At 48.3% G+C, this 27553-nt stretch overlaps 1 protein-coding gene and 1 pseudogene across 1 annotated transcript in view; both read left to right on the top strand.

Annotated features, from left to right (window-relative positions):
- Positions 1-27553, top strand: part of IGF2R (insulin like growth factor 2 receptor) — a 122682-nt gene that overhangs the window by 92569 nt on the left and 2560 nt on the right. Inside the window, exons 34-47 of the mRNA XM_021669685.2 lie at positions 192-448; positions 737-955; positions 2809-2958; positions 5191-5352; positions 6595-6802; positions 7151-7297; positions 8310-8544; positions 9349-9485; positions 12050-12164; positions 13247-13393; positions 14075-14262; positions 20216-20402; positions 26185-26337; positions 27342-27411. Of these exons, the coding sequence (XP_021525360.2) occupies positions 192-448; positions 737-955; positions 2809-2958; positions 5191-5352; positions 6595-6802; positions 7151-7297; positions 8310-8544; positions 9349-9485; positions 12050-12164; positions 13247-13393; positions 14075-14262; positions 20216-20402; positions 26185-26337; positions 27342-27411 (2375 nt within the window). The remainder of the gene's footprint in view (positions 1-191; positions 449-736; positions 956-2808; positions 2959-5190; positions 5353-6594; positions 6803-7150; positions 7298-8309; positions 8545-9348; positions 9486-12049; positions 12165-13246; positions 13394-14074; positions 14263-20215; positions 20403-26184; positions 26338-27341; positions 27412-27553) is intronic.
- Positions 15659-20209, top strand: LOC105717625 (uncharacterized; annotated as a pseudogene).

Here is a 27553-nt window from a genome sequence, read left to right as displayed (position 1 = left end):
CATGTCGGGGACACATGGGCGTGTGATGGAACAAACAGTCAATGTAAAACAATGGTTAAAGCCTCATTGGACACTTGAAATTACAAGTGTTAGCTATGAAATTGATGGTCCTGATTTGCAGAACGTTTTAATCGGAAAATTGGTCATTGAGTCTGTGATTGTGTTTTCTCTGCCTTTCCCTTGTGGTGCAGGGGCCTGCTTTGGACAGACCAGGATCAGCGTGGGCAAGGCCAGCAAGAAGTTGAGCTACGTGGACCAGGTCCTGCAGCTGGTGTACAAGGACGGGTCCCCTTGTCCCTCCAAATCCGGCCTGAGTTATAAGAGCGTGATCAGTTTCGTGTGCAGGCCTGAGGCCGGGCCAACCAACAGGCCCATGCTCATCTCCCTGGACAAGCAGACGTGCACACTCTTCTTCTCCTGGCACACGCCGCTGGCCTGCGAGCAAGCAGTAAGTTTGGAGATGGGCACGGGAGAAGTGCATGTCCAGTGCCCGGCTGCACCCGGGCCCCTTCATCAGGTTCACTTGCCCGCTAGTAGATGCCCAGCTGACCATGTCCGCTCCTGATGGCCCCAATAATAAAGTTAACTAGAAGTGCCCAGCGCTATGTAATGAAGCATTTTGACACCTTTCTGCGTTTTTATTATTGTTATTCAGTAACAAAATAAATTATGTATGGATGACGTAGTGATTAGGAAATTTTTTTGTAGACTTAAAGCAGTTTTTCCTACTTAACAGACGGAATGTTCTGTGAGGAATGGAAGCTCTGTTGTTGACTTGTCTCCTCTCATTCATCGTACGGGTGGTTACGAGGCTTACGATGAGAGTGAGGATGATGCCTCCGATACCAACCCTGATTTCTACATCAATATTTGTCAGCCATTAAATCCCATGCATGGAGTGCCTTGTCCTGCCGGAGCCGCTGTGTGCAAAGTTCCTATCGATGGTCCCCCCATAGTAAGTATGACGAATCCAAGGCTGGAGATAATATTTGCAAGACTTTTGGCAATAACCTTTGCATTGTTTCTTGCTTTCAGTGGAGAGTTGCTTAAGCATAACAAATGGAGAAAGTAAGTGGGATTGTGTGTGTTCTGGGTCCACTATGGGAAGAGTAAAGGTTTGCACATTGAACTGTTAGAAAGTCTTTGAGCATGTGAGATAACATGAATACGTGTAGGGACTCTACCTGTCGTGAACCTCAGAGTTGACCCGAATCAAGAAGTTTTTAGGTAAAGTGACAGAAAAGCACATTGGCCTGCCCTGGTTTGTTTGTGTGAAATGCTTGTCTTCTGTAGTTCAAACACTTGTGAAATGCAAAAACTTTCTCTGGCCAGGAGTTATAATTAAGGGCAAGAGTACATTTGCTAATAGCTAAATATTTTGCCTTGAAAGCTTTGGTTTTATACATTAAAAAATTATTTTTTAGAGATGTGAGTTTTGCTATGTTGCCCAGCCAGGCTGGTCTCAGGCTCCTGGCCTCAAGTGATCCTCCCAAAGTGCTGGGATTACAGGCATGAGCCACGGTACCCAGCTTGCTAGCATGTTTTAATAGAGGTTTGGATCTTTAAAAATTGTCTCAATGAGTTATATTCATATTTTGTCAAATCCTTGATAGGTTTTAGTACTTGAAATGTATTTCACAAGTCATCTATATTTCTATCTGTATTATCTATTATGCTTTAAAGATGGGTCCTATTGTAAAATATCTAGATGTCCTTTAAAAAGTGGACATTATATGTGGCAGTGGTATGGGGAGATGTCGGGAGTGGGTAAGTTCGGCCACAGCATGAGTTAGCATAGCTGCAGCTCTGCATGAGATGGAGGCCTGGACAAGCCGAGTCTCCCCAGGAAGCTCTTTGGTAGCATCCTTTCTGACGGGAGAGGTCTGACTGCTTGACCATCGGTCGTTAGATGTTAAAAAGTGTAGGAAGTTCTTGAACTGGAGAAGGTGTGGTGCTGCGTGGTCTGAACGTGCCTTCCAGTGACAAATGAAGAGTATTGTAGCTGAGAACCAAATCATGGGGAAGCTGCTTACACACACACACACGCATACACACATATGTCATCATATACACCATTCCTGGCCATTCACTTTTATTTACTTTTTAAAAATTAAAAACAAAAGTTTTTTTCTTGTAATACTCAGACTGATCTTTCATTTATTTGTTTATTCACTCAAAAATATCTATTGGGCAGCCACTGTGTGTCAGGTCCTGCCCTGTTATTTTTTTATTAAATTATCAATAATTTAATAATAAAAAATTATTGTTAAATTATTGTTCATTTAATAAGCAATTACTGTTAATAATTACTGTTAAATTATTGTTCATTTAATAAGCAATAAAAATGAACAGTGAACACCACCTATCCCCTCTCCCAAGGACATAGACAGTGGGTACTGCTGGGCCACGTCAGTGGACAGTCCCAGAGCAGCACCGGGCAGTGAGGGTGGCAGGTCAGCATCGAGGTTCTGGCCTTTCCCCATCAGGTGGTGGGAGGACTGTGTAGCATCCCTGATGTGTGAGAGAGATTCCTATTGCTTAGGATCTTTGAAACTTGAAGATCCATAGAAACAGAACCAACCTTAAAACTAACCTTAGGATCGAAATGATAACCACCAACATAAGGAAGTTATGTGGCATCTGTCAAGCCTTCTTATTGGAGTTGGTATAAACCCAGTTTCTTTAGATGCTGCTCATTCTCAGAACCTATAAAGTCTGGGTTTTCCAATTCCGTATCAATTGTTAATCCCACTAGCCTTGGGAACGGTTTGTTTCCTGAAATACTGTTTGCCTTTGCTCTTTGTTTAGGATATCGGCCGGGTCGCAGGACCACCAATACTCAATCCAGTAGCGAATGAGATTTACTTGAATTTTGAAAGCAGTACTCCTTGCTTAGCAGACAAGCACTTCAACTACACCTCGCTCATCGCATTTCACTGTAAGAGAGGTGTGAGCATGGTAAGTGTGGGCCTGTGACGATCTAGATGCTCAACCACAGATTAGAGAGCCAAGGTCAGACAACAGGAAGTGCACATCAGGTCCAAGGATACTCTTATTCAAAATGCCTGCCTTGGTTAAGATGGTACACTAGTAGTGTGTCTGAGTAATTTAGACCACTAATTGAGAGCTGAGTGAGCTCCCCCAGAGCTAATAACATATAGAGGCTTGCTATAATTTAAAAAACATAGAACACGAGTAAAGAAATGACATTCAGCTTTGACTGCTGATGCATAAAAGTGTCGTAACTTCTGTTTTTACTTTAACAATTACTGATTTTATTCTTACTGGGAAGTCAGAAAGACATTTGGGCAGCTATAATCATTCAAGACAAAGCCCAGAAGTTAGCAAGTAACAAAAGACCTCTGGAAACAGAATAGCTAAACAAAGTAGTACCTTTTACTTATAAAGAGATATTGACTTCCATTTTATATGCATTAAAAAAAGTAGCTTCCATTATAGTGGGTTCTGTATTGTTATAAATCATTTTTGAGTACCTATTCTTTTGACCCCTACTCTGTGAGATAAATTGGTAGATTATGGCCCCCATTCCACAGGGACTCTGAGTGGCTCTGTAGGGGCAGATCTGGGTCCCAGCTGCTGCACAGGGGAACAGCTGTTTGCTCCAGGGCCATAGCCCCACACCCTCTTGCCTGTGCTTCTGTAGTCTCAAAGTTCTGAAAACTTGGGACTCCGTTGACATGAATGGACTGAGGCTATTTATGGTGTGGATTTGTCCCACCTAATGTGGATATCGATCTATCTAGTTGCAGAAATATTAATATGCTTGATCACAGGATCTGGGGGATGGGTGTGTGCATGCATGTGTGTATTACATAATAGAAATAATATATCTAGAATTGCCTCTTAAAATCCTAATAAAGGTGGTGGATTCCAAGGCTCATCTGACCCCTAAGAGTTGAGGTGATGGATTAGGATCTGTTGGGTGTCTTAAAATTCTGATAAAGATGTCTCTCTGATGTTTGAGCCTGGTGCAGGTTTGTAAGTGGACTGTTAGACATGGGTGTGTTGACAGTGACAGAAAGTGACCTGGCAGCCATCTGACCAGTAGGAGAGGGAGGAGAAAACAGTCCTGCTGTTCGGGGGTACTCCATAGGGGCCGAGAGAACCTCAGAGCCCTTGGATGTATCCCTGTTCGTGAATCTTAGAGTGTATTGAGAGTCCTAGTTAGCAAGGAAAGGCAGAGCTGTGTTCAGTCCACCCATTTCATCTGTTTATAAACATATCTGCCTATTTATATGGGCGTATCTGTGTGTGCCTCTGTAGATACATGCAGCATAGGGCAACATGGACTTTGCTAGACGGGGGCTTCTGCTTTAAATTCTTCGTTCTTTAAGGGATAGTCTTCACTTCTAAGACCCGCCTGATCATGAGTGATGCTGTTATCTCACACCACCAGCTAGAGTGTGGAACTGCGCCTTGCTTTCACACTGCTGCCAACTTGACAAATCAAATTAGCTAATGTGATTTTAGGTAATTCTCAGCAGCTGCACATTGAGAGTGATTAGTGTTTACTTGATTTTAGAAATGAGGCATCTCATGCTAAATGTGTATTCCAGTGTTCCAGAAAGGTTTTTAGAAGATTTTTCCTCCCCAGCAGTTTTCATCTTCAATGGAAGTACTTTTACCCCTGCATCATAGGAGAAAAGATGCTTAACAGTAATTACAAAATGGAATTCCTGAGAGCTGCCTCATCTTTTTTTGTCACTGTTGAATGAGGGAGGGAATAAATAAAGTGATTCAAGAATATTTGGTCTATGAAACATCTGGCCATGTGACATCTTGCCCCGGTAATAAATATCCCTTGTGTCTAGGGATAGTAGAGCACTTGCAAGTCACGGTCTCAGTTTCACAGATTTCTCTCATGATATTTAATCCCTCCCTCTTTTCTTTCTTTGAACCTGTAGCATAGAACATTGAGGCATTCTCTCTCTCTCTGAGTAGAAGACAAGACCTGGATTCAGCCAGGAAGTTCCTGGGTTATGTCAGGGGTAAGGGCGGGGTGATGTCTGTGCCTTGAAGACAGCATTGGGTCTTTCAGCTGCTGTTGCCCAGCGTCCCTTCCCTCTGAGAGGCCGCTGTGGGTTATGCACAGCCTGCTTAGGGGCACGGTGTGTCGCTGCTGTCTCTATGCCATGGGGTTTTTAAGACCCATACTTTTCCTGGCAACAGGGAACGCCTAAGCTGTTAAGGACCAGCGAATGCGACTTTGTGTTCGAATGGGAGACTCCGATCGTCTGTCCTGATGAAGTGAGGACCGAGGGCTGTGCCCTGACAGATGAGCAGCTCCTCTACAGCTTCAACTTGTCCAGCCTTTCCACGAGCACCTTTAAGGTAATGCGTTCACCCTGGGCTTTGCTGGTGCAGGTGTACCAGGTGCCAGGTGCTGTGAGGCTGCTGGGAGTGATTTGGATAATGTGGTACCTGTGAGCTGAGAGGGCGTGTGTGTGGCCACTGGGCAGCATCTGGGGGCTCTCGTAGGGCATGCAGGGTCTCAGGAAGGTTCCTGCTTTGTGTGGCCAACTAAGCACAGCTGACACTTGTGTTGTACCTCGTGGCTTGGGCAGGGTGTTTCTGCACCCAGGCTTTTTGAGGATCGAGTAACCTCATGAGGCAGGTAGTAGGACCCTTTATGTCAGACAGAGAGCAGGCAGGGCAGTCCGGGGACATGAGTGTAAAGTACTCATGGGGGCAGGCCGGCTCTCGGGTGGCCAGCTGAATCTGTGGGGAGTTAATTCCTCCAACGTGGCTGAAGATGATAGAGGCAGTTATTTGCTGATTGTGGCAGCCATGGGTGGAGGGAGGTAGGAGGTGCCCTGAAATTGAGAGGCACTTGGGTGTGTGCCTCCATGTCATGCCAGAGCCCTGGCCTGTGCTGTGTCTGTGGGCTCTTGGTCTTACTGATGTGATGTTGTGGTTGCTGGTGCCTGGAGGCCCCTAACCCCTTAAGCCTAGGGATCTAGACATTACCATGCCAGTTCTGGGACTGGGGTACAGAACCCCAGCACCTGCAGCAGCACAGTGGCTGATGAGTGATGAGCTTGGAGTTTTGGGCCCAGGTGCCAACACCCTGGCTCCTGTGATGGAGCCCTTTGCCTGGGTACAAGTCCTCCCGACAGGTGTGCAGCAGGCATGAGCCTTCTGGGGGTGGGCTGGGCTGGGAGAGTCAGGTCCATGCTTCAGTGTGCAGCGTAGGCTCTGCTGGTTCACTTGCTTGGCCTGTACACCTGCCTCATTACACAGGTGAGGGATGTGGAGTGAGCCTAAGGACCCACAGCTGGTCCCTTTCCACAGGGCACTGACTGGAGACAATAGCCAGAGCAGTGACTGGCCAGCGAGGGTGACCCAGGTTCCCAGTAGGGAGCAGGGGGAGCAAGCAAGCTGGGCCTAGGGGTTGCGGGAGGCCTCCCTGGGGAAAATCTAGGGCCAAGGCTATTGCATGACTCTGATGCACCCAGAGGAGCCTCTGCTCTTCCACATGAACCCACCTCCTGCACAGGCTGCAATAATAGTTCTCACCTCACCTCGAGACCCGGGTGCTGCCACTGCTTACAGCCATGCATGGTGTTTGTCTAGGTGACTCGAGACTCGCGCACCTACAGTATTGGGGTGTGCACCACTGCAGACGGGCCAGACCAAGGAGGCTGTAAGGACGGAGGAGTCTGTCTGCTCTCAGGCACCAAGGGGGCATCCTTTGGACGGCTGGCGTCAATGAAACTGGATTACAGGCACCAGGATGAAGCTGTCATTTTAAGTTATGTGAATGGTGATAGTTGCCCTCCAGGTAAATATTTGCAATGAGTTAAACTTCAAGCTCATAGTATAGTAGAAATTAGACATAGCAGCAGAAGGAAACTGAGGAGTGAAGCTCCGCAGTCCTATGAGTGCTGTGACCTTGGGCGTGAATGTGAGCCGTTCCTCTGTACCCCGGTGTGAGTGCTGGTGTGTGAATCACACTGCGTTCTCTCCGTTGCCTGTTGAGTTTGGCAGGTAATTGCCGGTTGTCATGTCGGTGGTTTAGGATGGGCAGCTCCCTTAGGGGCTCCTGCTGCGTTCTTAGGCGATGATGCCTGGCTAGGCACAGCTGTCACACTGATAATGTGGATTATTCAGATGTTATTATTCTTTCTAGAAACTGATGAAGGTGTCCCCTGTGTCTTCCCCTTCATATTCAATGGGAAGAGCTACGAGGAATGTATCATAGAGAGCAGGACAAAGCTGTGGTGTAGCACAACTGCGGACTACGACAGGGACCACGAGTGGGGCTTCTGCAGACACTGTGAGTAGGATGGCTCTGCCTCCCCACATGGCCTGGGGCTTGATTCACACTGAGACGTTTCTGGATGCTCCAGTCAGTGGCAGGAATTCTCTTGCATAAGATATTTTCTTACTCAGGCTGTTTCCCACCGAGAAACATTTGAATTGTTCTGGGGGATCGCTGGGTAATCATCTATAGACCGCAGTGGAGCTGCCCTGAAATCCTGTGCTGGGTGGCTGGCTAGGCCCACTCACTAGCTGGAGGACCTTGTGTCTTCATACCTGTTTTTAGCCCTGGTGGTTCACATTATGCCTCAGCAAGATGAATGTCTACCATGGATCTTCAGGATTCTGAAGCTAGTGAGGATTCCAGTAACCCAGGGGCCTTATTTATTGACTTTCTACCATGTGGCAGCCCAGGTGGGGATGGACTTTCTTGGTGAGCCACACTCAGCACCCTTGCCCATGTGGTGCCAGGAATTTTCATGAGAGGAGCCCACTGCTGTGACTTGTGTCTGCGGACCGCGAGATGAGAGAAATGCATGAAAAATTTCTAATTTTCATAAATGTCCAGGGACCAAAATGGGATGTATTCAGGAACCAAAGAGGTTAAATTTACAGAAGATTACTATAGCTTTGTTTTGAGGCTTGTTTTGAGGAATAATGTTGACAAAACGTTATTCCCTATTCTCTGAATCACACTTGTGTTTTCAAGTACCTGTAGGTATTGTTTTATCATCTTATTTTGTTGTGATCATTATCAGTCAAATACTGACTACCTGTCTGAGGAATTGCGCTGGGGCTATGAGGTTATTAAAAAGCACAATGAAAGGTTGTGTGCCAAGGAGCTGGGTCTCTTTGGAGTCTGGATACACATGAATGAATCAACATGAGATGTGGCCAGGGCAGCACGTGGGGCATGGCCAGATGGCGGATGGAGTCTGCAAGTGCTCCTCAGGCAGCGTGGGGACGGTGTGCAGAAACACGCCCTGGTGCAGGCCTTGGTCTGACATTCTCCTGCCTCTGCTCCCCAGCAAATAGCCACCGGATGTCCACCATCATATTTAAGTGTGATGAAGATGAGGACATTGGGAGGCCACAAGTCTTCAGTGAAGTGCGTGGGTGTGAGGTGACATTTGAGTGGAAAACAAAAGTTGTCTGTCCTCCAAAGAAGATGGAGTGCAAATTCATCCAGAAGCACAAAACCTATGACCTGAGGCTGCTGTCCTCCCTCACTGGGTCCTGGTCCCTGGTCCACGATGGAGTCTCGTGAGTCCCTTCCCATCCATCTGCAGCGCCACACCCTCAGCAGGCGAGCTTCAGACTGCCTGATGATGGTTGGCTCTTTGGGAGTCTAAAGATGGGAATACCACCCCCACGTGAGGCGGGTGGTGGCTGAGCTGTGACTCTGCTCCTGGAAGCAGCCCGCAGTGTCATTCCTGGCACAGAGGGTGTTTCTGAGTTCAGAGTTGGGACTGGAGCTTTGGTGAGTGGAAATGGAGCCTTTGAAGCTGAAAGAACCTGGGCTGACTGAGTTAGGCTGGGTTTGATTTGCGGTTGTGCGTAGCTCAGGTTGTGGGAGGTGTGTGGGTTTTCTCTGGTCTTTGGCAGAAGCTCCTTAGGTGTTGCTGGTATCAGCCCACAGTCCTGACCACTCTGTGTGGGGAGTGCCCTCTTGGCCAGGCACTCCTGGCAAGGCATCACCGAGGAGCAGGGGTGTGATCTCGGAGGGTTTAAATAAGCTCTAAGTAAGAGGGGAAGCTTGCCAGGATTCCAGCCACTGCCTCTCCCAGCTCCGGAACCTGTCTTTCTACTGCACCAGGCTGTGTCCAGGTGGCCACAGACGTGTGGATATTCCACTCCGGGTGTGCCTGGTTGATCAGCTCCCTTCTTCAGTGATGACTTCCTTTTGCCCTTTTTTTTTAATTGGAAAAGTATTTTAGTGCTACATTCAGTGACAGAGTGGAGCCCTTAGCTATCGTAACTTTTCTCTGAAAGTAAAGTGAAGAGCCTCTCCTGTGTCAGGGCAGAGACCTCACTTGCATGCCTGTTTCCCTTTGTGTCATTTTCCAGGTACTATATAAATCTGTGCCAGAAAATATATAAAGGGCCCCTAGGCTGCTCTGAAAGGGCCAGCATTTGCAGAAGGAGCACAACTGGTGACGTCCAGGTCCTGGGACTCGTTCACACACAGAAGCTGAGGGTCACAGGTAAGGCCTATGGGTCCTGGTCCTTGGTTCAAGGAGCAGTGTCTGAACTGGGAAGGTGAGGGCGTTCTGAGGATGGCAGGGAGAGTGAGCAGGTGCTTTGGTGGAAACCTCCAGATATGATTGGATGTCACTGTCTCACAGGCAGTTTGGCTGTGAGACAGTAACAGGCAATCATATCTGGAACATTAAAATAAGTTCTGCTTCGTATTATGTGAGACTGCAAGTCCCAGTCTGTGTGTTTAGAGCGGTTCAGCTATCTTGGGAAAGTGCGTCTATCCAGGAGGAAGTCTAAGAATGTTCAGAGTTTCTCTGACGTTCATGTTATATCTGTAGATTAAGGGCCTAAGTTGACGTAGACGCACGCGTTTGTTTAGGAAAGCCAGATAGTTACATGAGGACTTGGTACAGGTAGCTCAGGGGTACATCTTTGTAAAATGTCTTAACAACTTTGAAAATAATGACGATGCTTTTTAATGGAAAATTCATCTTGTAGTTTGTTGGTGAGTGAAAGATGTTTTCTTTCCTTATTTAAAGGAAGAAAATAGAGGTTTCTTAGCTTAAGAGCAATTAGGATGTGTTGGAAGGACCAGTAAAGGAAAACGTTCGCCTTTTAGGCTGGAGTGGGGTTTCCTGAGTTGTCCTGATTCAACCACAGGATTATGTCAGATTAGCTTGAAATGTTAAGGTGGAGAAAGGGAATTGGGGAGACCACTGTCACCCTTGATAAAAATCACACGCAGACTCTGCAGGTTGGTAGTGGAGGGAGAGTTGGCATACAGGAAGTGGCACCCAGACCTCCAGCCTGAGACTTGCCCTCCCTGGGAGGTTCTTACTGCTTTGGAGGTCAGTTATTGCTGCCACTCCCACACTGCCCCAGAAGGGCGAAGGAGGGAGGGTAGTGGAGGGTCGCCCTTTCCCCAGTAATCTCGCAGTATATATGCATATTTGACTAGTCTTTCCCAATTTCAGCCAACTGAAACAACTAAAACACTTAAGGCCTCACTACAAGCTTGAGGCAAAAGGAGCAAGAGAATAGTGAATGCAGGGAGTGACATGGGACTAGATCACCTGACTTCTTGGTGGTGGTGTCATCCATTGCAGTCTGGGCCCCTCGGGTGGGGAGGTTGAGCCTCCTGCCCAATCTTTATGGGCTGTCTACACTATTAAAGTCTTCACTTGTTTGATCCCATATGCTAGAAGTTTTAAAAATTTTCCTTAAAACAGTGGAACTCTTTCTTCCAAAATTTTACAGAGAAGCCCAATATTTAAAACAAATTCAGCTGGAGCAGCTTTGAATTGGGGGCAGGGCTGAGAGCCTAGAGTCCCACCTCTCACCTCACCATCCCGCAGCCCCCAGTACCTCGGCCTGTGTCCTGTGGAAAACACTTGGGAAGTGGGCACTGTACCCATTTTGCCTCCACCGCGTGCCCCTGCCTGGAAGGATGTGTGTGTGTGTGGTCAGGGTGGAAGGCCTGTGCTCCCCCAGACACCCTGTGCCATGCGTGCCTTGGAATCATAGTCTGTCCATGCAGCCAGGCTGGGCCTGGACCGTTCCCAGAACAGCCCCCTGGGCAGCCACGAGCAGCCTCTTGGTGGTGGCTTGAGAGTCAGAACTTGGTGACCACGCTGCCCCAGTGATACTTGCAGCTTAAAACGTGTACTCACTTTTTTCTCAGACCCTGCAGGTTCGAGGGCTTAGGTTTTTTTTTTTTTAACGGGTCACTTTTAAAAGCAGACAGTGCTCGACTTAAAGCCAGAAGACCCTAGAAAACCACAGATCTGTTCTGCCGTTTCACTTTCTCCAGTCTCTGCCCTGTTGTTGTTAGGAGACTCACGTGAGGGTACCTGTCAGGAAAGCACCTAATACAACACAGAAATTTTACACAATTGGAGCAATAGGGAAGGCTGCCGTTACCCGAGGTCCCGTTCTTCACGAGTTTGTCAGGCAATTTCTATACATGCCCGAAACCTGCCCACTTTGGACAGTGTCCTCTTCTGTAGATAAGGCCCTTGAAGCTCAGAAGCTCAGCAACCCAGGGTCACAAAGCGCGGGAGTAGGAGAGTTTGGCTTTGACCCCAGGTCTTGGGCTGTGGCAATGGTGCAATAGGCCAGGTCTGATCATGGTAATGCAAGAAGAGGTGGATAAACCTGTAGGGAGCCAAAAATTTATTTTTTCCTGGCCTTTAAACCAGGTTTTGACTTCTAACATTGAGACTTTGTTTGTTTTGAGTTGGAGTTTTGCTCTTGTTGCCCAGGCTGGAGTGCAATGGCATGATCTCAGCTCACTGCAACCTCCACCTCCCGGGTTCAAGCCATTCTCCTGCCTCAGCCTCTCAAGTAGCTGGGATTACAGGTGCCTGCCACCGCGCCCAACTAATTTTTGTATTTTTAGTAGAGATGGGGTTTTACCATATTGGTCAGGCTGGTCTCAAACTCGTGACCTCAAGTGATCCACCCACCTCAGCCTCCCAAAGTGCTGGAATTAACAGGCGTGAGCCAGTGCGCCTGGCTGAGGCTTTTTATAATGCACTAGAAATAATGTCATTTCAATTGTGTGTTTCAGGTGACAAAGTTGTTGTCACGTACTCCAAAGGTTATCCATGTGGTGGAAATAAGACCGCATCCTCCGTGATAGAATTGACCTGTACAAAGACGGTGGGCAGACCTACATTCAAGAGGTCAGGAGACTGGGGGCACAGAGTGGGGGGCACAGAGTGGGGGGCACAGACTGGGGGCACAGAGTGGGGGGCACAGAGTGGGAGGCACAGAGTGGGGGCACAGAGGTCAGGAGACTGGGGGCACAGAGTGGGGGGCACAGAGTGGGGGCACAGAGGTCAGGAGACTGGGGGCACAGTGCAGCGAGCACACTGGGGAGGTTCCACCTTGGGGTTTTCATGTGCAGGTTTTGACTGAGTCTTAGGAGCTCGGGGCTACAGCGGCTGATTGTGCTGTATTGGGCGGGGCTGCTCCAGGCAGGGAAGATCCCAGATACAGTGCTGAGACAGTGTTACAAGATCAGTGCAACTTCTCTGGCCTAGCTTGCCTCTTGAACTAGGTTTAGCACTGGCTGAGCAGTATTTAACTGGCCTTCATCTTTGAATGTCATAGTAGGAACAAAGGGGCGTTGATTTGTCCTACCCAAGGTGTTCAGGCAGCCTGCCTGGGACCCTCAAGCAGGTGAGACCTGCCTCTGGACCTAGGATGTGCTTGGATTGTATTCAGGTTTTCCAGGCAGCATTGCAGCTGGTGCCAGGGAGAGCTTGGCCAGCAGAGGGTGCATGTGAGCTGCTGTCTGTGAACAAAACTGATTCCTTCCAGACGCTCAGTTTGGAAAAGGGGAGACTTAGAAATTGCCAAAGGATTTATCAGTGTATGAGTCTGAGAAGCTTATAAAACAAAAAACCAAAAATCTAGGAGCAAATGTTTCCAGGTTTTAAATGTTACATGGTTTACAAATTTTAAAAAATTGATACTGAGTGCTTGCCTGCTTTGTCACATTACTGACACAGTCGTCTTCCCTATCCACTGTGGCAACGAAAAAAAGTGAGTAAAATAACCATCCTAGCCCAGAGCTGCTGTCAGTGTTGAGTCGGGAAGTTCTGCCTAGGCCCATGCAGCCCGGGGAGTGGGGGTCTCGGGACCCAACCGAAATCTCAGTGCACCTTGACTGAAAGCCAGAGAGCTGCTTCGAGGGTTCTGAGTGTTCCCTGTTTTGCAGTCTGCCCTGTGAAGACTGTAGTCTGCGCTTCCCCCCTCCTAGGTTCGACATCGACAGCTGCACCTACTACTTCAGCTGGGACTCCCGGGCTGCCTGCGCCGTGAAGCCTCAGGAGGTACAGATGGTGAATGGGACCATCACCAACCCTATAAATGGCAAGAGCTTCAGCCTCGGAGACATTTATTTTAAGTAAGTAAAACGTTTTCCTTTTGAGCTGTGAAATGTATTCAAAATTAAACCAGCAATGCAGCTCTTTCCCTATTGGGGAGCAATCCAGGATAAATAGGTCTGTGTGTTTTAGTTACTGTTGCTGCAGTTGTCGTCATCTTTTGCCTAAACTGAGGAAAAGCATTACTCAACTATTAAATTTTAACACCAAAGATGGTGAATTCTTGTGAGTGTAAAAATAAATCCCCCCCCCTTCTCCCTCACTTCATGATAAGCTCAGGGGTTGAAGCAGAAGCCTTCTGACATGTTTGAGCAGGAATCTTCTGGGATTGCCAGTTTGTAGAAAATAGATTTCTCAGCAGTGTTACTGGGGCTGCTCTCAGGGGCTGGTGGCCTAGGTGCCTGGCCATGTCTTCTGCCTGTGCACGGGCAGGGTGAGGGCCATGTGGTGCTGGACACGGTGCTGGACACAGCACCTGAGGAAGGTGGATTAGCACTCAGAGGGCAGAACTGGTTGGAGAGAAAGCCTCTTGAGATGGAAGCTGGTGTCCTCAGAATCTCTGTGGGGTCACAGATGTGCTGCCGTAGCTTAGGACAGGAAGCATCCTGGGGCCCTGCAGTGATTCTGAGAACTGTGGGTTTATGTAATGAATGCCTTCTTGAAGGACTTCCATGTCACCGTGGTCTTTTCTGTCTCTTTAGGCTGTTCAGAGCCTCTGGGGACATGAGGACCAATGGGGACAACTACCTGTATGAGATCCAGCTTTCCTCCATCACGAGCTCCAGAAATCCGGCGTGCTCCGGAGCCAACATATGCCAGGTGAAGCCCAATGATCAGCACTTCAGTCGGAAAGTCGGAACCTCTGACAAGACCAAGTACTATCTTCAAGGTAATCCGTGACTTCCCATGACAGGTCCTCATTTAACTTCCTCATGCCAAGGAAGGGCATTAAAATTTTCAACTAACTCCCTTCGGTTGAAATCTCAGATCACTTTTAAAACAAAAACCATGGTCTAATTCTTGCTTTCTTATGAATTTCATCAGAATGGATCAGATGATATGTGCCAGACCTGAGCATTTCACTGTACATAAATGGTATCTCAGTTAACAAGTAAACAAATGTCCAAAAAATGAAAACTTGGTCTGATCCAGTGGTTCTGAGGTCAGGGGAGGCTGAGCTGTATAGAGTCAGAATTACCTTTGATTTGGTTTTAACCATGACACTTCCTTATTTTGGAATACCAAATAATATTAGAGAAGGGAAAGAGATTTCATATTTGTAAGAAGGATGGAAGTGTTAGGATATAGGTTAAAATCAACCAGGACGCACATAGGGCAGACTCCAGGGTGTGAAGGAAGGTTTTTTACTGGCACTAATAAGGGTGTTGCCCTTTGTTCCCTCTTGTTCTTGAGGGAATCATCCTGAAAGGCTGCTTTTGTTTTGAACAGCTAATCTTAACTATATACCTTCTGTAATTTGATTTTTGAACCCTGTGTGGATGTAATGACTCTTTAAAAAATCAAGTGTGTTTAAAAAAAACCCCAGCCTTCTCTGATGTCAAACCGCTGCTGAACGGGTCCGTGGGAGGGGAGAGTAGCGATAGCTAAGGAGTGGGGGTGCTCCGTGCCCTGGTGCAGTGTGCATCTCCACAACAGCAGCACCTGGTGGAGGGAAGCTGGGTCAGCATCGCTGCTCCCGGTCACAGATTGGAGACAGCGCCCTGGTGCATCTGCTCATAGCACCTGTGGCCCATGAATAGAGCTGGGAAAGTGAGTGTCCTGCTTCTGGGTGGCTTGACGATGGGAAAGTTGATCAGCCTCATTCACTTGCATAACTCCACAGCACAGAGCAAGTGCTCTGTGTTTCTCTATTCTCTGCCTTCCTCATGCTTCCGTGAATCCTCCAGTCATTCAGAGTCAGATGTTGCACGTCACAGGTTGGCCCGCTCTTGCTGTCCTGTTTCCCAGTGCCTGACCCATAGGAAGTGCTCAGTAAATGTTGATGAAAGGAAGGAAGGATTGTCATGCCTCAGCCATCAGGTTATTCACCAGCTCCCAAAGTCACTCTGTAACCTGGTGGCTTTACACATGCTGTTCCTTGTGCTGGAATGCCTCAACCCACCTTCCTCATCCTTCCAGTGCTCCTCCCTGGAAGGCCTACCTTCTAGTAGCAGGGTGGCGCCGCCTGGTGTGTCTTCAGGAGTCTTCAGGCTCCACAGCACAGCACTGGCCAATTTTTCCACATAAGCACCTCCACGTTCACAAGTGGTGTGTCAGGCAGACCTATGGGGATCCACATTCACAAGTGGTGTGTCGGGCAGACCTACGGGGATCCACTTTCACAAGTGGTGTGTCGGGCAGACCTACGGGGATCCACGTTCGCAAGTGGTGTGTCGCGCAGACCTACGGGGATCCACGTTCGCAAATGGTGTGTCGGGCAGACCTACGGGGATCCACGTTCGCAAGTGGTGTGTCGGGCAGACCTACGGGGATCCACGTTCACAAGTGGTGTGTCGGGCAGACCTACGGGGATCCACTTTCACAGCTGGTGTGTCGGGCAGACCTACGGGGATCCACGTTCACAGGTGGTGTGTCGGGCAGACCTACGGGGATCCACGTTCACAGGTGGTGTGTTGGGCAGACCTGCAGACCTATGGGGATCCACGTTCACAGGTGGTGTGTCGGGCAGACCTACGGGGGTCCACGTTCACAGGTGGTGTGTCGGGCAGACCTACAGGGATACACGTTCACAGGTGGTGTGTCAGGCAGACCTGTGGGGATCCACGTTCACAAGTGGTGTGTCAGGCAGACCTACAGGGATCCACGTTCACAGGTGGTGTGTCTAGCAGACCTTTGAGGATCCCCAGCTTTCAGAAGGCTGGTGCATGTGCATTTAGTCATTCTTGGTAAATAAAATCACTTTCAGACCTTTTCCCTTTTTTCATTCACCAGCCCCAGAAAGTAGCTTTAGTTTTAAGATCTCTTTTCATCTTTCATGAAGAAATGAAGTTTCTTTCTCTTCCTGAGCCTTGCCATTCGAGGGCAGCAGCTGTCTCTCATCAGGATGTGGGGCTGCTGGGCAGTTTGCTTCCCGCCACCAGCCCTGTGGAACGGTCCATTCAGCAGCCCCTGCTTCCGCCACTCCCAAGCGAGAATGAAGTACCCTTCCTAAGCCGAGCTGCACTGCCTGTCTCTGGGCCCCTCTGTGTGTGGACACATCCATCTCATACCCTGCACTTTCGCCTCTGCATTCCTGGTACCCAGCAGTGCCAGCCACAAAGATTTTGAGCCAGCAACAAAGGTTGGGAGCAGCAGAGTTTATGCAAGGAGTCCATGCAAGGCTTCCTCACTTCTGACACCAGTGGCACACTGAGGGAGTGTCCAAGCCAACTTTATTTTTATTTATTTATTATTTATTTTGAGACAGAGTCTCACTCTGTTGCCCATGCTGGAGTGCAGTGGTACAATGTTGGCTCACTGAAACTTCCACCTCCTGGGTTCAAGCGATTCTCCTGCTTCAGCCTCCCGAGTAGCTGGGATTACAGACGCCCGCCACCACACCCAGCTAATTTTTTTTTATTTTTAGTAGAGACGGGGTTTCACCATGTTGGCCAGGCTGGTCTTGAACTCCTGATGTCACGTGATCCACCCACCTCAACCTCTCAAAGGGCTGAGATTACAGATGTGAGCCACGGCGCCTGGTCTCAAGCCAACTTTATGTTCTCCCTATCACCATAACTCACAGAGCTCCCTGAAAGTGGCTGTGCTCACAGTTATGATTTACTGCAGCAAAAGGATATAGGTTAAAATCAGCCAAGATGCACACAGGGCAGAGTCCAGGAGGGAATCGAATGCAGAGCTCCTGCCGGACTCTCCTGTGGAATCAGATGTGTTGTGTTCCCAGCACCCACATGTGGCAGTGTACGTAGAGTACTGCCCGCTGGGGTGCTCCCCTGAGCCTTGGTGTCCAGAGTTTTTCCTGGGGCTCCATGACATGGGCAGAACTGGTTGGCTGATTGCTCAGGTACTGCATGGCCAACCCTGCTCCATATCCTGTTGTTAGCTGAGGACCAAGGCCAGCCCTTTTTTTGGGCAAGGTTAAATTCTTGCCTTCCTTCCTGTCACTGTCATTTCTGGTGCCACTGCTCCTGGAGGAGCCCTGGCACAGTGAGGCCTCCACATTATTGAGAAATAAAGAGCTCGAGGAGATCAAGAAGGAGACTGGCCTTTCCCACCATCAAATCACCCCCTCTACAGCTGGTTCACCAGCCTGGACAAAGGAGAGAACGGGATGATTTTCAGAGGATTCCAGAACTTGCTATCAACCCAGTGGGGGACTGGGTCATCCGTGCCTTCTTTCCAGAGGGAGAGGACCAGGTAAACTCCGTGGATTCCTGAGAACTTTGGCTTATATCTGAACCATTGAGGATAATGAAGAGAGCAAAGGTGTGAATGGACCTGAACCACTCAATAGCCAGAGCAACAAACAGCACTTTGCTTCTGGACTATATGAGTTGGATAAAGATGACAAGATCTCCCGTGATGAGCTGTTACAGGCACCATGCATGATGGTCTGAGTAAATATCTCAGATGAGCAGCTGAGCAGCTTCGCAGACAGGACCATTCGGGAGGCTGATCAGCATGGGGACAGTGACATATCTTTATCACAGACTTTGCTAAGGTTTTGGAGAAGGTTGATGCAGAGCCGAAAATGAGCATTCCATTTCTTCACTAAAGGACGGACAGCAAACTGTTCCTTGTGGTCTAGTATTTAAGAACTGAAACTTGACAGTCCTCCTGTCCACCAGCCCCACCTCCGCTCCTTCATTCCCTTTCTCCCAAAGTGCTACTGCTGTTGCATGACAACCCCAAGTATGTTCTGTCAACACAAACCTGCCTTTGGTCTATACACAGGGCGTTACAGAATGGTACACCCAGTCTATTTCTGTTCCGTATCCATTCACCAGTTCTTCATTTACAAATACCATCTTTCTGTGTTCTGCTGCTGAATGCCACACATCCATCAAGTCTGAGAAAGTAAGATGGGGAGTCATGCTGAGGATCAAGCCAGCAAAGCCCTTTCCCTGGACGTAGACTGCACCCGTGCTGCCTCCCTCTGGCGAGTTCGCCAGCAGGCATCCTTTTTATATGTCCTTTGCTTCCTACTTCTGTGTCATTCAACACACTGTTCACCAAGTCACGCAGTCTTTCTGCTTTTTGTTAAACCTCAGAATCTCCTCTGTTCTACTTGGCACCCCAAGCTATGCCTGGTATATGTATTTCTGACTTGGCAGGATAGTTCGGTAGTGTGGTAGTTTTTATCTACCTTCATTATTCAGTGGGCCTCTGGGATGTTGCCTCTCCGGGAGCTTTTTGGTAACCAACACTTCTCCCAGGAGCTTGAGATTATCCTCTGCACTCTGCTTTGTCATCAAAGGGCTGCTGGGTGGAGATATTCTTGGGAGGTGGCCTTGGTGAGAGGCGTGGAGTCAAGTCTTGTAGGTTGCTTGCCCACGTCACTCTACCTCTGGTCTCTGATCTCAACTCTGTACCTCTGTGGCTTCTCGTTAGTGCAGTGTTGGCTATTCAAAAAGTAGCAATATGCAGGTTTACTTAGTCTTGGGACACCGTTACCACCAGAACGGCTGCTCTGACAATATACTTGGGGACTTTCTCATGGCTTTTTGAACAAGGAGGCTGGGCACCCTGTACACCCTCCTGCATTCACACCTCTGCAGCATGGTTTATGCCTCAGTGTTACGTGCACTGGAATGCTTTTCACTTTACGTTTCCAAGTTAGAAAGATTAGTGTTACGGAAGTGCCTAACTTATCCCAGTCCAACATATTTAAAGATTGTTCTCTGTGTCTTGAAGTTTTGCACAAAATTCTTTATGAATTTTACCCTTGGCAGCTGTTAATGCTGGAAGCCATAGTCAGCTCCTAATGCACGTCCAAAGCATGATGGTTTTATCATTAGCTCTCTAGTTACATTAGTTTCCCAGCTCCTTGTGTAGATCACTGCTAATCCTTTAGAAACAAGAGGTCTGGCACTAGTAGCACAACCTCAGGTGGTATTACAAGTGTTTGAGCAAACCACAGCAACTTTCCTGCCAAAGTCAGCTTAGTTTAGACTTCCATGAATCAGGCTATTGCCGTCCTAATGTATCTCTGTGAGTCTGTTCATTCACATATCTGCCCTTGGCTTTCTTGACTCATTGCTTGCTTGGCTTTGGAAACTATTGAAGGTGTGTACATAATTCTTTAGGAAGGGGATTGCTAAAAAATACCACTGCAAAGCAATGGAAAAAGGTGGAGAACAGGGAAGTAGCCAGGCTGGGTGGCTCAAATAGAAATGAACGAGGAATTCTTTATGAAGTGTCAGTTGGACTTTGTGATCGAGTGATGTAGTATAGGAATTGTATAAAAGGGAAGATATCTTATACTGATCTCTTAGAAGGGTACTTCAGAGGCTCGTTGATTTTCGTATTTAAAGTTCCTGAGATTATAGCTTTTCCCCTCTTTTGGCTGTATAGCAGTCTAATTTAATCCACAGTTGTGCCTTATCGTTCCATTAAAATTGTATCTTCAGTCCATCAGTAAATACCTGTGGTTATAACAAAACAAAACAAAAATTCTTTACCGGGCGCTGAGGGCAGGGCTCTGTCAAGGTGTACCCAGTGGCTTTGTAAGCTGTGAACAGAGTGCACGTGGGACATGGGATGAAGTCTCTTCTGTGTGATTTTAAGTCTTTGCAAACTCTTTTAGACCATAAGGAGCTAAGCTCAGTCTGCTCGTGAAAACTGATAGTGACACGCCATGTGTGCCCCTTCTTTTTTGACAGATGGAGATCTCGACGTCGTGTTTGCTTCTTCCTCTAAGTGTGGAAAGGATAAGACCAAGTCTGTTTCTTCCACTATCTTCTTTCACTGTGACCCTCTGGTGGAGGACGGGATCCCCGAGTTCAGTCACGAGACTGCTGACTGCCAGTACCTCTTCTCTTGGTACACCTCGGCCGTGTGTCCTCTGGGGTAAGTGTGACATCAGGATGCTTAGCACTTGGACCCCACATCCTCTCTTGAACCTTATCTTGAGAATAAGTGTATGCATGTTTTCTTCCCCAGTGTTTTATTGGTAAATATTCAGAACATTCACTGAAAGATAGAGACACTGATAGAGGTAGACCCCCACAGCCAGTGCCGCGTTCCAGCGCTGTCAGCGTCCTGCCGCTCGTTTTTGGTCCGCGCCTGCGTCGCCCTCAGGAGCAGTGCTGGCACTTTCTCATTGAGTACTGTGCCCCAAGTAGGGTCCAACCAGGGTGTCCCAGCTGTGTCCCTCCACCCCTTTCCCGTTGCTGCTTCCCTTTCCTTAGCTCCTGGGAAGCCGGAACTGGCCGTGCCTCGTCTTTGTAATCCCGGGACATCTGGTCTTTGGTCCTAATACAAATGATTGTATAGTAAAGTTTCACTTTCATTCGAGTGCAGTGTTTTTATGTTTGAATGAATGAAAAGCTTACTCTGCAGATTTTGAGAACCAGCGTGGGAGCAGAGGCAGCAGTTTCTGCTCTGAAGGAAGGTGGCACCTCCATTGGTTGTCTTGTGTCCCACAGCCGTTTCATACTTTGCTACGAATAACATGTTGTCAGCTGCTTTTTTCTTAGATTTGTTTTCTTATGTCACCTGTTCCACCATTTTATTTATTTTTGTTTTTTATTTTTTTGGGACAGTCTCAGTCTGTCACCCAGGCTGGAGTGCTGTGGTGCCATCTTGGCTCACTGCAACCTCCGCCTCCCAGGTTCAAGTGATTCTCCTGTCTCAGCCTCCTGAGTAGCTGGGATTACAGGCGTGTGCCACTATGCCCTGCTAATTTTTGTATTTTTAGTAGAGATGGGGTTTCACCATGTTGGCCAGGCTGGTCTTGAACTTCTGACCTCAGATAATCTGCCTGCCTCAGCCTCCCAAAGTGCTGGCGTTACAAGCGTGAGCCACCGTGCCTGGCCTGGCCCACCATTTTACATAAGCTTTTCATTCTGTCTTGAGACTTTAAGATCGGGGGAACATGAATTCTTGCCATGTAATTGTTTCCTTCATGTCCTGAAAAAGGGACCGTACAGTCAGCAGACGACAGTGGTAGGGGTCATGGGGGAATGAAGATCACACATTTTTACATCTTAAATCAGCACTCCCGATTCCCCCACCACCCCTTACCTGTGGACATCAGCTTAGCAAAAAACAGCTTTATCCTATGCTGTTCAAGGGCTGTGTACCTAGGGTCTCTTAGCTGCACAGTCAGGGAAAGAGGCTTTGGTTAAAATTTCACTTGTGGTATTTTCAACTTTTGAATGTTTATGGTGTTTAGTGAGATCATTACAAAATGAAAGGATTAAAACTGGAAGTTCTTCCTGAAAGAAGCAAAATGTGAATTTTTTAAAAGATAAAACCTAGAAGCGAACTTTCCCTGCATTGTCTGTCACTGAGAGTCTAGAACTGCCGTGAGATGGATCCTGCCTCCGGACACGGCTGCTGGTCTTACGTGTGGGTCTGAGGGAGACCAGCCCAGGCCTGGGGTCCTGTCAGTGTTGATGTTTAGAGTTGGACTTCTGTGAGTGGGAAAGGCACCATTTATAAGGCTTTGGTGTTTTACTCTAAAACCAGAGAGGAAAATTCCCCAGGAAACCCCGGTTTCATGATGTCGTCAGGAATGGGAGTTGTTTAAATCTCTTAACACATTGACAAGTAATAAGGACTTTTAAAAAAGGAAGCAGAAGTTGAAACCAACAGCAAAAACTCAGTTGGTGGATTATGAGGGATGCAGCCACCACCTGGGGGTGACGTGGAATGGTGCCTGAGGTTTTTTTTCCCCCAAATATTATCAGTGTTGTACATTTTAAAGTCATGTAAATATGGCCAGGTGCAGTGGCTCACGCCTGTAATCCCAACATTTTGGGAGGCCAAGACAGGTGGATTACTTGGGGTCAGAAGTTCTAGACCAGCCTGGGCAACATGGTAAAACTCTGTCTCTACTAAAAATACAAAAATTAGCCAGGTGTGGTGGCACATGCCTGTAATCCCAGCTACTCGGCAGGCTGAGGCAGGAGAATCACTTGAACCCAGGAGGCGGAGGTTGTAGTGAGCTGAGATGGCGCCACCGCACTCCACCCTGGGTGACAGAGCGAGACTCGGTCTCAAAAACAACAAAAAAATCATGTAACTCAATGATTACCTTAATAGATGATCATTTTTAGTTCTTTTAGATATTTCTTTTGGAATTTACTTCAGTCTTTAATTAACATCCTTTATTTCATCTGTTGACTTCCTGCCATAGTAGATGAAGATTGGGCTCTCTTACACCTTCCTCGTATTTTCCAAAAATGGTTATTTCACAATATTTGGTTAAAGCAATAATCAAAAAACGTACACAGTTAAAAGACATCTGCAGATGGAAGGGGCGTACTGTGTGCCCACCCACTTATGACACACCAGGAGGGCAGTTACAAAGGAAAGTCTGTAAAAGCTGCGGGGGAAGCTAATTTGTTGTATTAGAAAATAATTTAAGAAAGATTAAAATACTTTAAGTCCTCACTTCAACATCATCAGTAGGTTCTTGGAAACTGCAACTTTTGTGAAATAATGTATAATGAAACTGATTTTTTTTTCTCATCAACGTTAATAATGAGACTGTTTTGAAGGAAATGATGTTATTCAAAGACCTCCTGTAGCTGGTTCACGGAAGGCTGCAGTTTGAGGGAACCCGTCCGCCGCCTTGTGAGGACTCGCTGTACTGGACAGGTGATGTCTAAGCTGAGTAGGGTGGCAGAGTTCCCGGCTTTTAACATTTCTTACAGCAGTAGCATCATATGAAAGTAAAACCATTTTCTTAAAACAAAGGAAGGAAGAAAGAAAAAGATAGAGTTCCTAATTGTTTGGAAGACATACTATTAGACTCTTTGTCTTAGTATGCATGCCAGTTATTTCGAGAATAACCACTAAAATAATAGAATATAGTATGTAACTTCCAAAACAGTAGTGAAGAAAAGGAGAAATAAAAATACTTAAGTCCCCAAAGAAGACAGGAGAAAAGGAAAACAAAAATCAGACAAGTAGAAATCCAGCCTAATGTGGTAGAAATAAATCTAACTATATCTGTAATCATAAGCATAGCTTGACTAAACTTGTCAGTTAAAAAAACAAGTTGTCAAATTGGATTTCAAAAACAACTCTCTATCCAGGGAACATGCCTGAAGCAAGGATACAGAAAAGACCAAGGTGAAAGGACAAGAGAAGATATGCTGGAAAATAATCTGAAAGAAAGCTGCAATAGTTATATTAATATAAGATAAAATAGGATATTAAAGAAAAATATTAGGGATAAAGAGGGTCATTTTAATTTTAAAAGGGCAAATTTCCTAGAAACATACAAGAATCCTAAACTTCTGTCAACCTAGTAAAAAGCCTCGATATGTAAAGCAGAAATTGACAAAACCACACACACAGGAAACAGTGACAGATGCCCCTCGCTTAGTGATTGCTGGGTCAAGTAGACAAAGAGTAAAGCTTTTTTGGAAGATTGGGACAGCACAGTGCAGAAGCATGATGTAGCGGACATGCATAGGACACTATTCTCTGCAGCGGGAGAATGCTGTTTTCCCAGGCTCACATGGAACACTGAGATAACTTTGTCGAAAATTAACAATGAAGCAGGCAAGTCAGCAATTTCCTTTTTTTCTTTTGAGACAGTCTTACTCTTTTGCCCAGGCTGGAGTACAGTGGCACGATCTTGGCTTACTGCAACCTCCACTTCCTGGGTTCAAGTAATTCTCGTGCCTCAGCCTCCCGTGAAGCTTGGGATTACAGGTGCATGCCACTACCTCCTGGCTAATTTTTTTAGTTTTAGTAGAGGTGAGGTTTCACCATGTTGGCCAGGCTGGTCTTAGACTCCTGACCGGAGGTGATCCGCCTGCCTCAGCCTCCCAAAGTGCTGGGATTACAGGCATGAATCACCGTGCTGCTTGGCCTAAGTCAGCAAATTTCTGACTGATGCAATTAAATACATACATGGTGCAATGCAGTTAGGAATCAAGAACAAACAACTGAAAAACAGAAATACATTTGAAGATTAAAACCCACTTCTGAATAATCCATGGTCCAAAGAAGAAATCAAAGGTAGAAATTAAAATATACTTAGAACTGAATGATGATATGTCTCTCGGACGCATGTCAAGTGCTCCTGAGTGGCTGGAGCTGCTTCTGGGTGAGTGGGTTTCTGGCTTGGAGGGAGAGGTCTGCAGAGCTCTCAGACTCGTCTGTGGAGTGTGGTAGCGCTTCTGCCCGAGCAGAGGTCAACCCTCGCAGGTCACTTAGAACTGGATGCCAGGCCCTCCCTGTGGTTTCTTGTCTTGCTGATGTTTTGGATCAAGATTGTTTGGCTTTAGCCGAACTTTGAGAGCAGTAGCCCTTGCGGCCATGCCACAGGTTGGCTGGTTGCCCTCGACCTCAGTTCTTTGAGCAGCCAGCGTCTTCAGCACCACAGGATGAGCTTCGCTGGGGTTGCCTCTTATCTCGAGCAGCACAGGAAGCATTTCGGTTGTGTGATCCTGTTCTGTGTGTGTGGCCCCAAATGACAGAGGGCCTGAGGTTAGAAGTGTCAAATCGTTATACTCTTGAGTGTAATGTTGTGAGCACAAAGACAAGTCTTCGCGGTTGTTTCTCATTTTCTATTATTTTTTCTCAACTCTGCTTGAGTGGTGAATGTCATGGAAATGCACTTTCCCCACAAGTGTGCATGTGGGTCTTGGGTGGGAATTGTGAACTCTGCTGTGAGGCAGCAGCTGTGTTCCAAGAGCCCCCTCCTGGGATGGAGCAGGCTTGGAGAGAGGAGGCGTGTCGGGGGCTATGCTGGGTTGTGGCTGTTCCCTGGGCCCCTCCTGGACTGTGGCTGCCCCCTGGGGCCCCTCCTGGCCTGTGGCTGCCTCCTGGGGCCCCTCCTGGCCTGTGGCTGCCCCCTGGGGCCCCTCCTGGCCTGTGGCTGCCCCCTGGGGCCCCTCCTGGCCTGTGGCTGCCCCCTGGGGCCCCTCCTGGCCTGTGGCTGCCCCCTGGGGCCCCTCGTGGCCTGTGGCTGCCCCCTGGGGCCCCTTCTGGCCTGTGGCTGCCCCCTGGGGCCCTGTCCTGGCCTGTGGCTGCCCCCTGGGGCCCCTCCTGGCCTGTGGCTGCCCCTGGGGCCCCTCCTGGCCTGTGGCTGCCCCCTGGGGCCCTGTCCTGGTCTGTGGCTGCCCCCTGGGGCCCTGTCCTGGCCTGTGGCTGCCCCTGGGGCCCCTCCTGGTCTGTGGCTGCCCCTGGGGTCCCATCCTGGCCTAAGGCCTGCTGGTTTGGAGGTTGTGTCCCACGGTGGGCTGTGGTCACTGCTTCCAGAAGAAACTCCAAGAGGATAGAGCTCTGACCCTGGAGAGAAGTGTGGTGCTCTTCTCCACACTGGGACAGCCTCTGCCCCAGCCTGGTTCTGCTGTGGGTTGGGCCACCTGGAGGGAACCACGTCCCTCCTGCCCATCTCTGCTCTGTTTGGTTGAATGACACTTCATGGAGTTGGAAGCAGTGCCTTCTTGTCTGCTTTCTGACAACCCTGCCCCAAACTCATCAGTAACTTTTTGCAGCCCTTTTCCATGTGGAGTGGGTCTTGTGGCCTTGTTTTCTGGGGCAGGAGTAAGAATCACATGGTGTGTGGAAAGTGAGAGGTGCTTTTGCCTTGGGGACTCAGGTCTCAGATTGTGGCTGTGTCACTGCCCTGTGACACGGCTTCTTTCCTGTGACATCCTTGCAGGGTGGGCTTTGATGGCGAGAATCCTGGGGACGATGGGCAGGCGCACAAGGGGCTGTCGGAGCGGAGCCAGGCGGTCGGCGCGGTGCTCAGCCTGCTGCTGGTGGCGCTCACCTGCTGCCTGCTGGCCCTTCTGCTCTACAAGAAGGAGAGGAGGTGAGCGGAGGGTGGGGCGAGGGGGCAGGCAGGCGGATGCATGTCTCCCACAGCTAATCATAGGCTCAGTTTCATGGGTTTTAATTTTATTATTTGTTTTCAAGCTCTACAACAGCAAAAGGTTCAAAGTTCTTAGTTCAAAACTCTCTGGAAGCAGTCTCCAGCGTTGTGGTTTTAAATGCCTGCATTTCTGTCTGACTAAGGCTGAGGCCCTCGCACAGCACCCATGCCTGCGACTTCTAGGACCATGGTCCTTTGTGTCCAAAGATGGGTAGAACATTAAACGGCACCTTTCATGAGTGCCTTTTCCCACTGAGCAGCTCATCCCTCTGCCCTCCCATGTCATAAAAGCAAGAGTTTATTAAGCGCCTGCTGTGTACCAGCTATCGTGCCATCTTTTTGCCCCACGTTGCTGGGTGCAAGGACTTGCCACGTGACTGTCAAGCGGATTTTCATATCAGGCGCCAGTGTTGGTGGCTCTGGCCTGGGGGCAGGGGCTTGCCAGCTTAGGCATTCCCTGCTGCCACTGTCATTTGCCAGCAGAGCCACAGGCCAATGAGAGAGGTGGTCAGGAAGTACTAATCATGGCCCTCCACACCCACAGTGCAGAATGGGCAGAAGAAGGTCTGGGCCGGGAAGGCATGTGATGTGCATCTCTGTGACCCACCATCGGGCAGGCTTAGGGGCAGCGGGCAGGTGTGGTCCTGTTAGAGTCATATGTGAAAAAGCCCTTGCCCAAATGTTAAATTGCTCTTGAGGGTCTTCCCCTGTCGGATTCCAAAGCCCAAGGTTTTTCCACTCAATCACAACAAATACATTAGGGTATAACCCTGTCACAGCTGCTCACTTGTCATTCAGAACGTCCATTAACCCGTGCTTGTGGGAGAAATGCAGCTGCCACCAGCCTCCTGGCGGTGCAGAGTGGGGCGGTGCTGGTGGGGGCGGGGCTCCTGCCCACACTTCCTCTACTCTGGAGTAATTATGGTCTCCTTTGTTTTTTATAGGGAAACAGTGATAAGTAAGCTAACCACTTGCTGTAGAAGAAGTTCCAATGTGTCCTACAAATACTCAAAGGTAATGTTCTGTGGAGTCTCCTGAGGGGCTGCCTCCCCAGCCTCCCGTGCTGTGCTGTCCATGTTCTCATCAGGAATGCCGAGGAGAGCAGTCACAGGCAGGCTGGAATCCAGAAGGGAAAGCATCACCCATTGCCTCAGCC

Source organism: Aotus nancymaae, unplaced genomic scaffold (assembly GCF_030222135.1).
Source record: "Aotus nancymaae isolate 86718 unplaced genomic scaffold, 86718_ANA_hifiasm-v0.15.2.pri h1tg000040l, whole genome shotgun sequence".
Lineage (NCBI taxonomy): Eukaryota > Metazoa > Chordata > Mammalia > Primates > Aotidae > Aotus > Aotus nancymaae.
The sequence above is the reverse complement of the archived record's forward strand: the minus strand, read 5'-3'. Positions and strand labels throughout refer to the sequence as shown.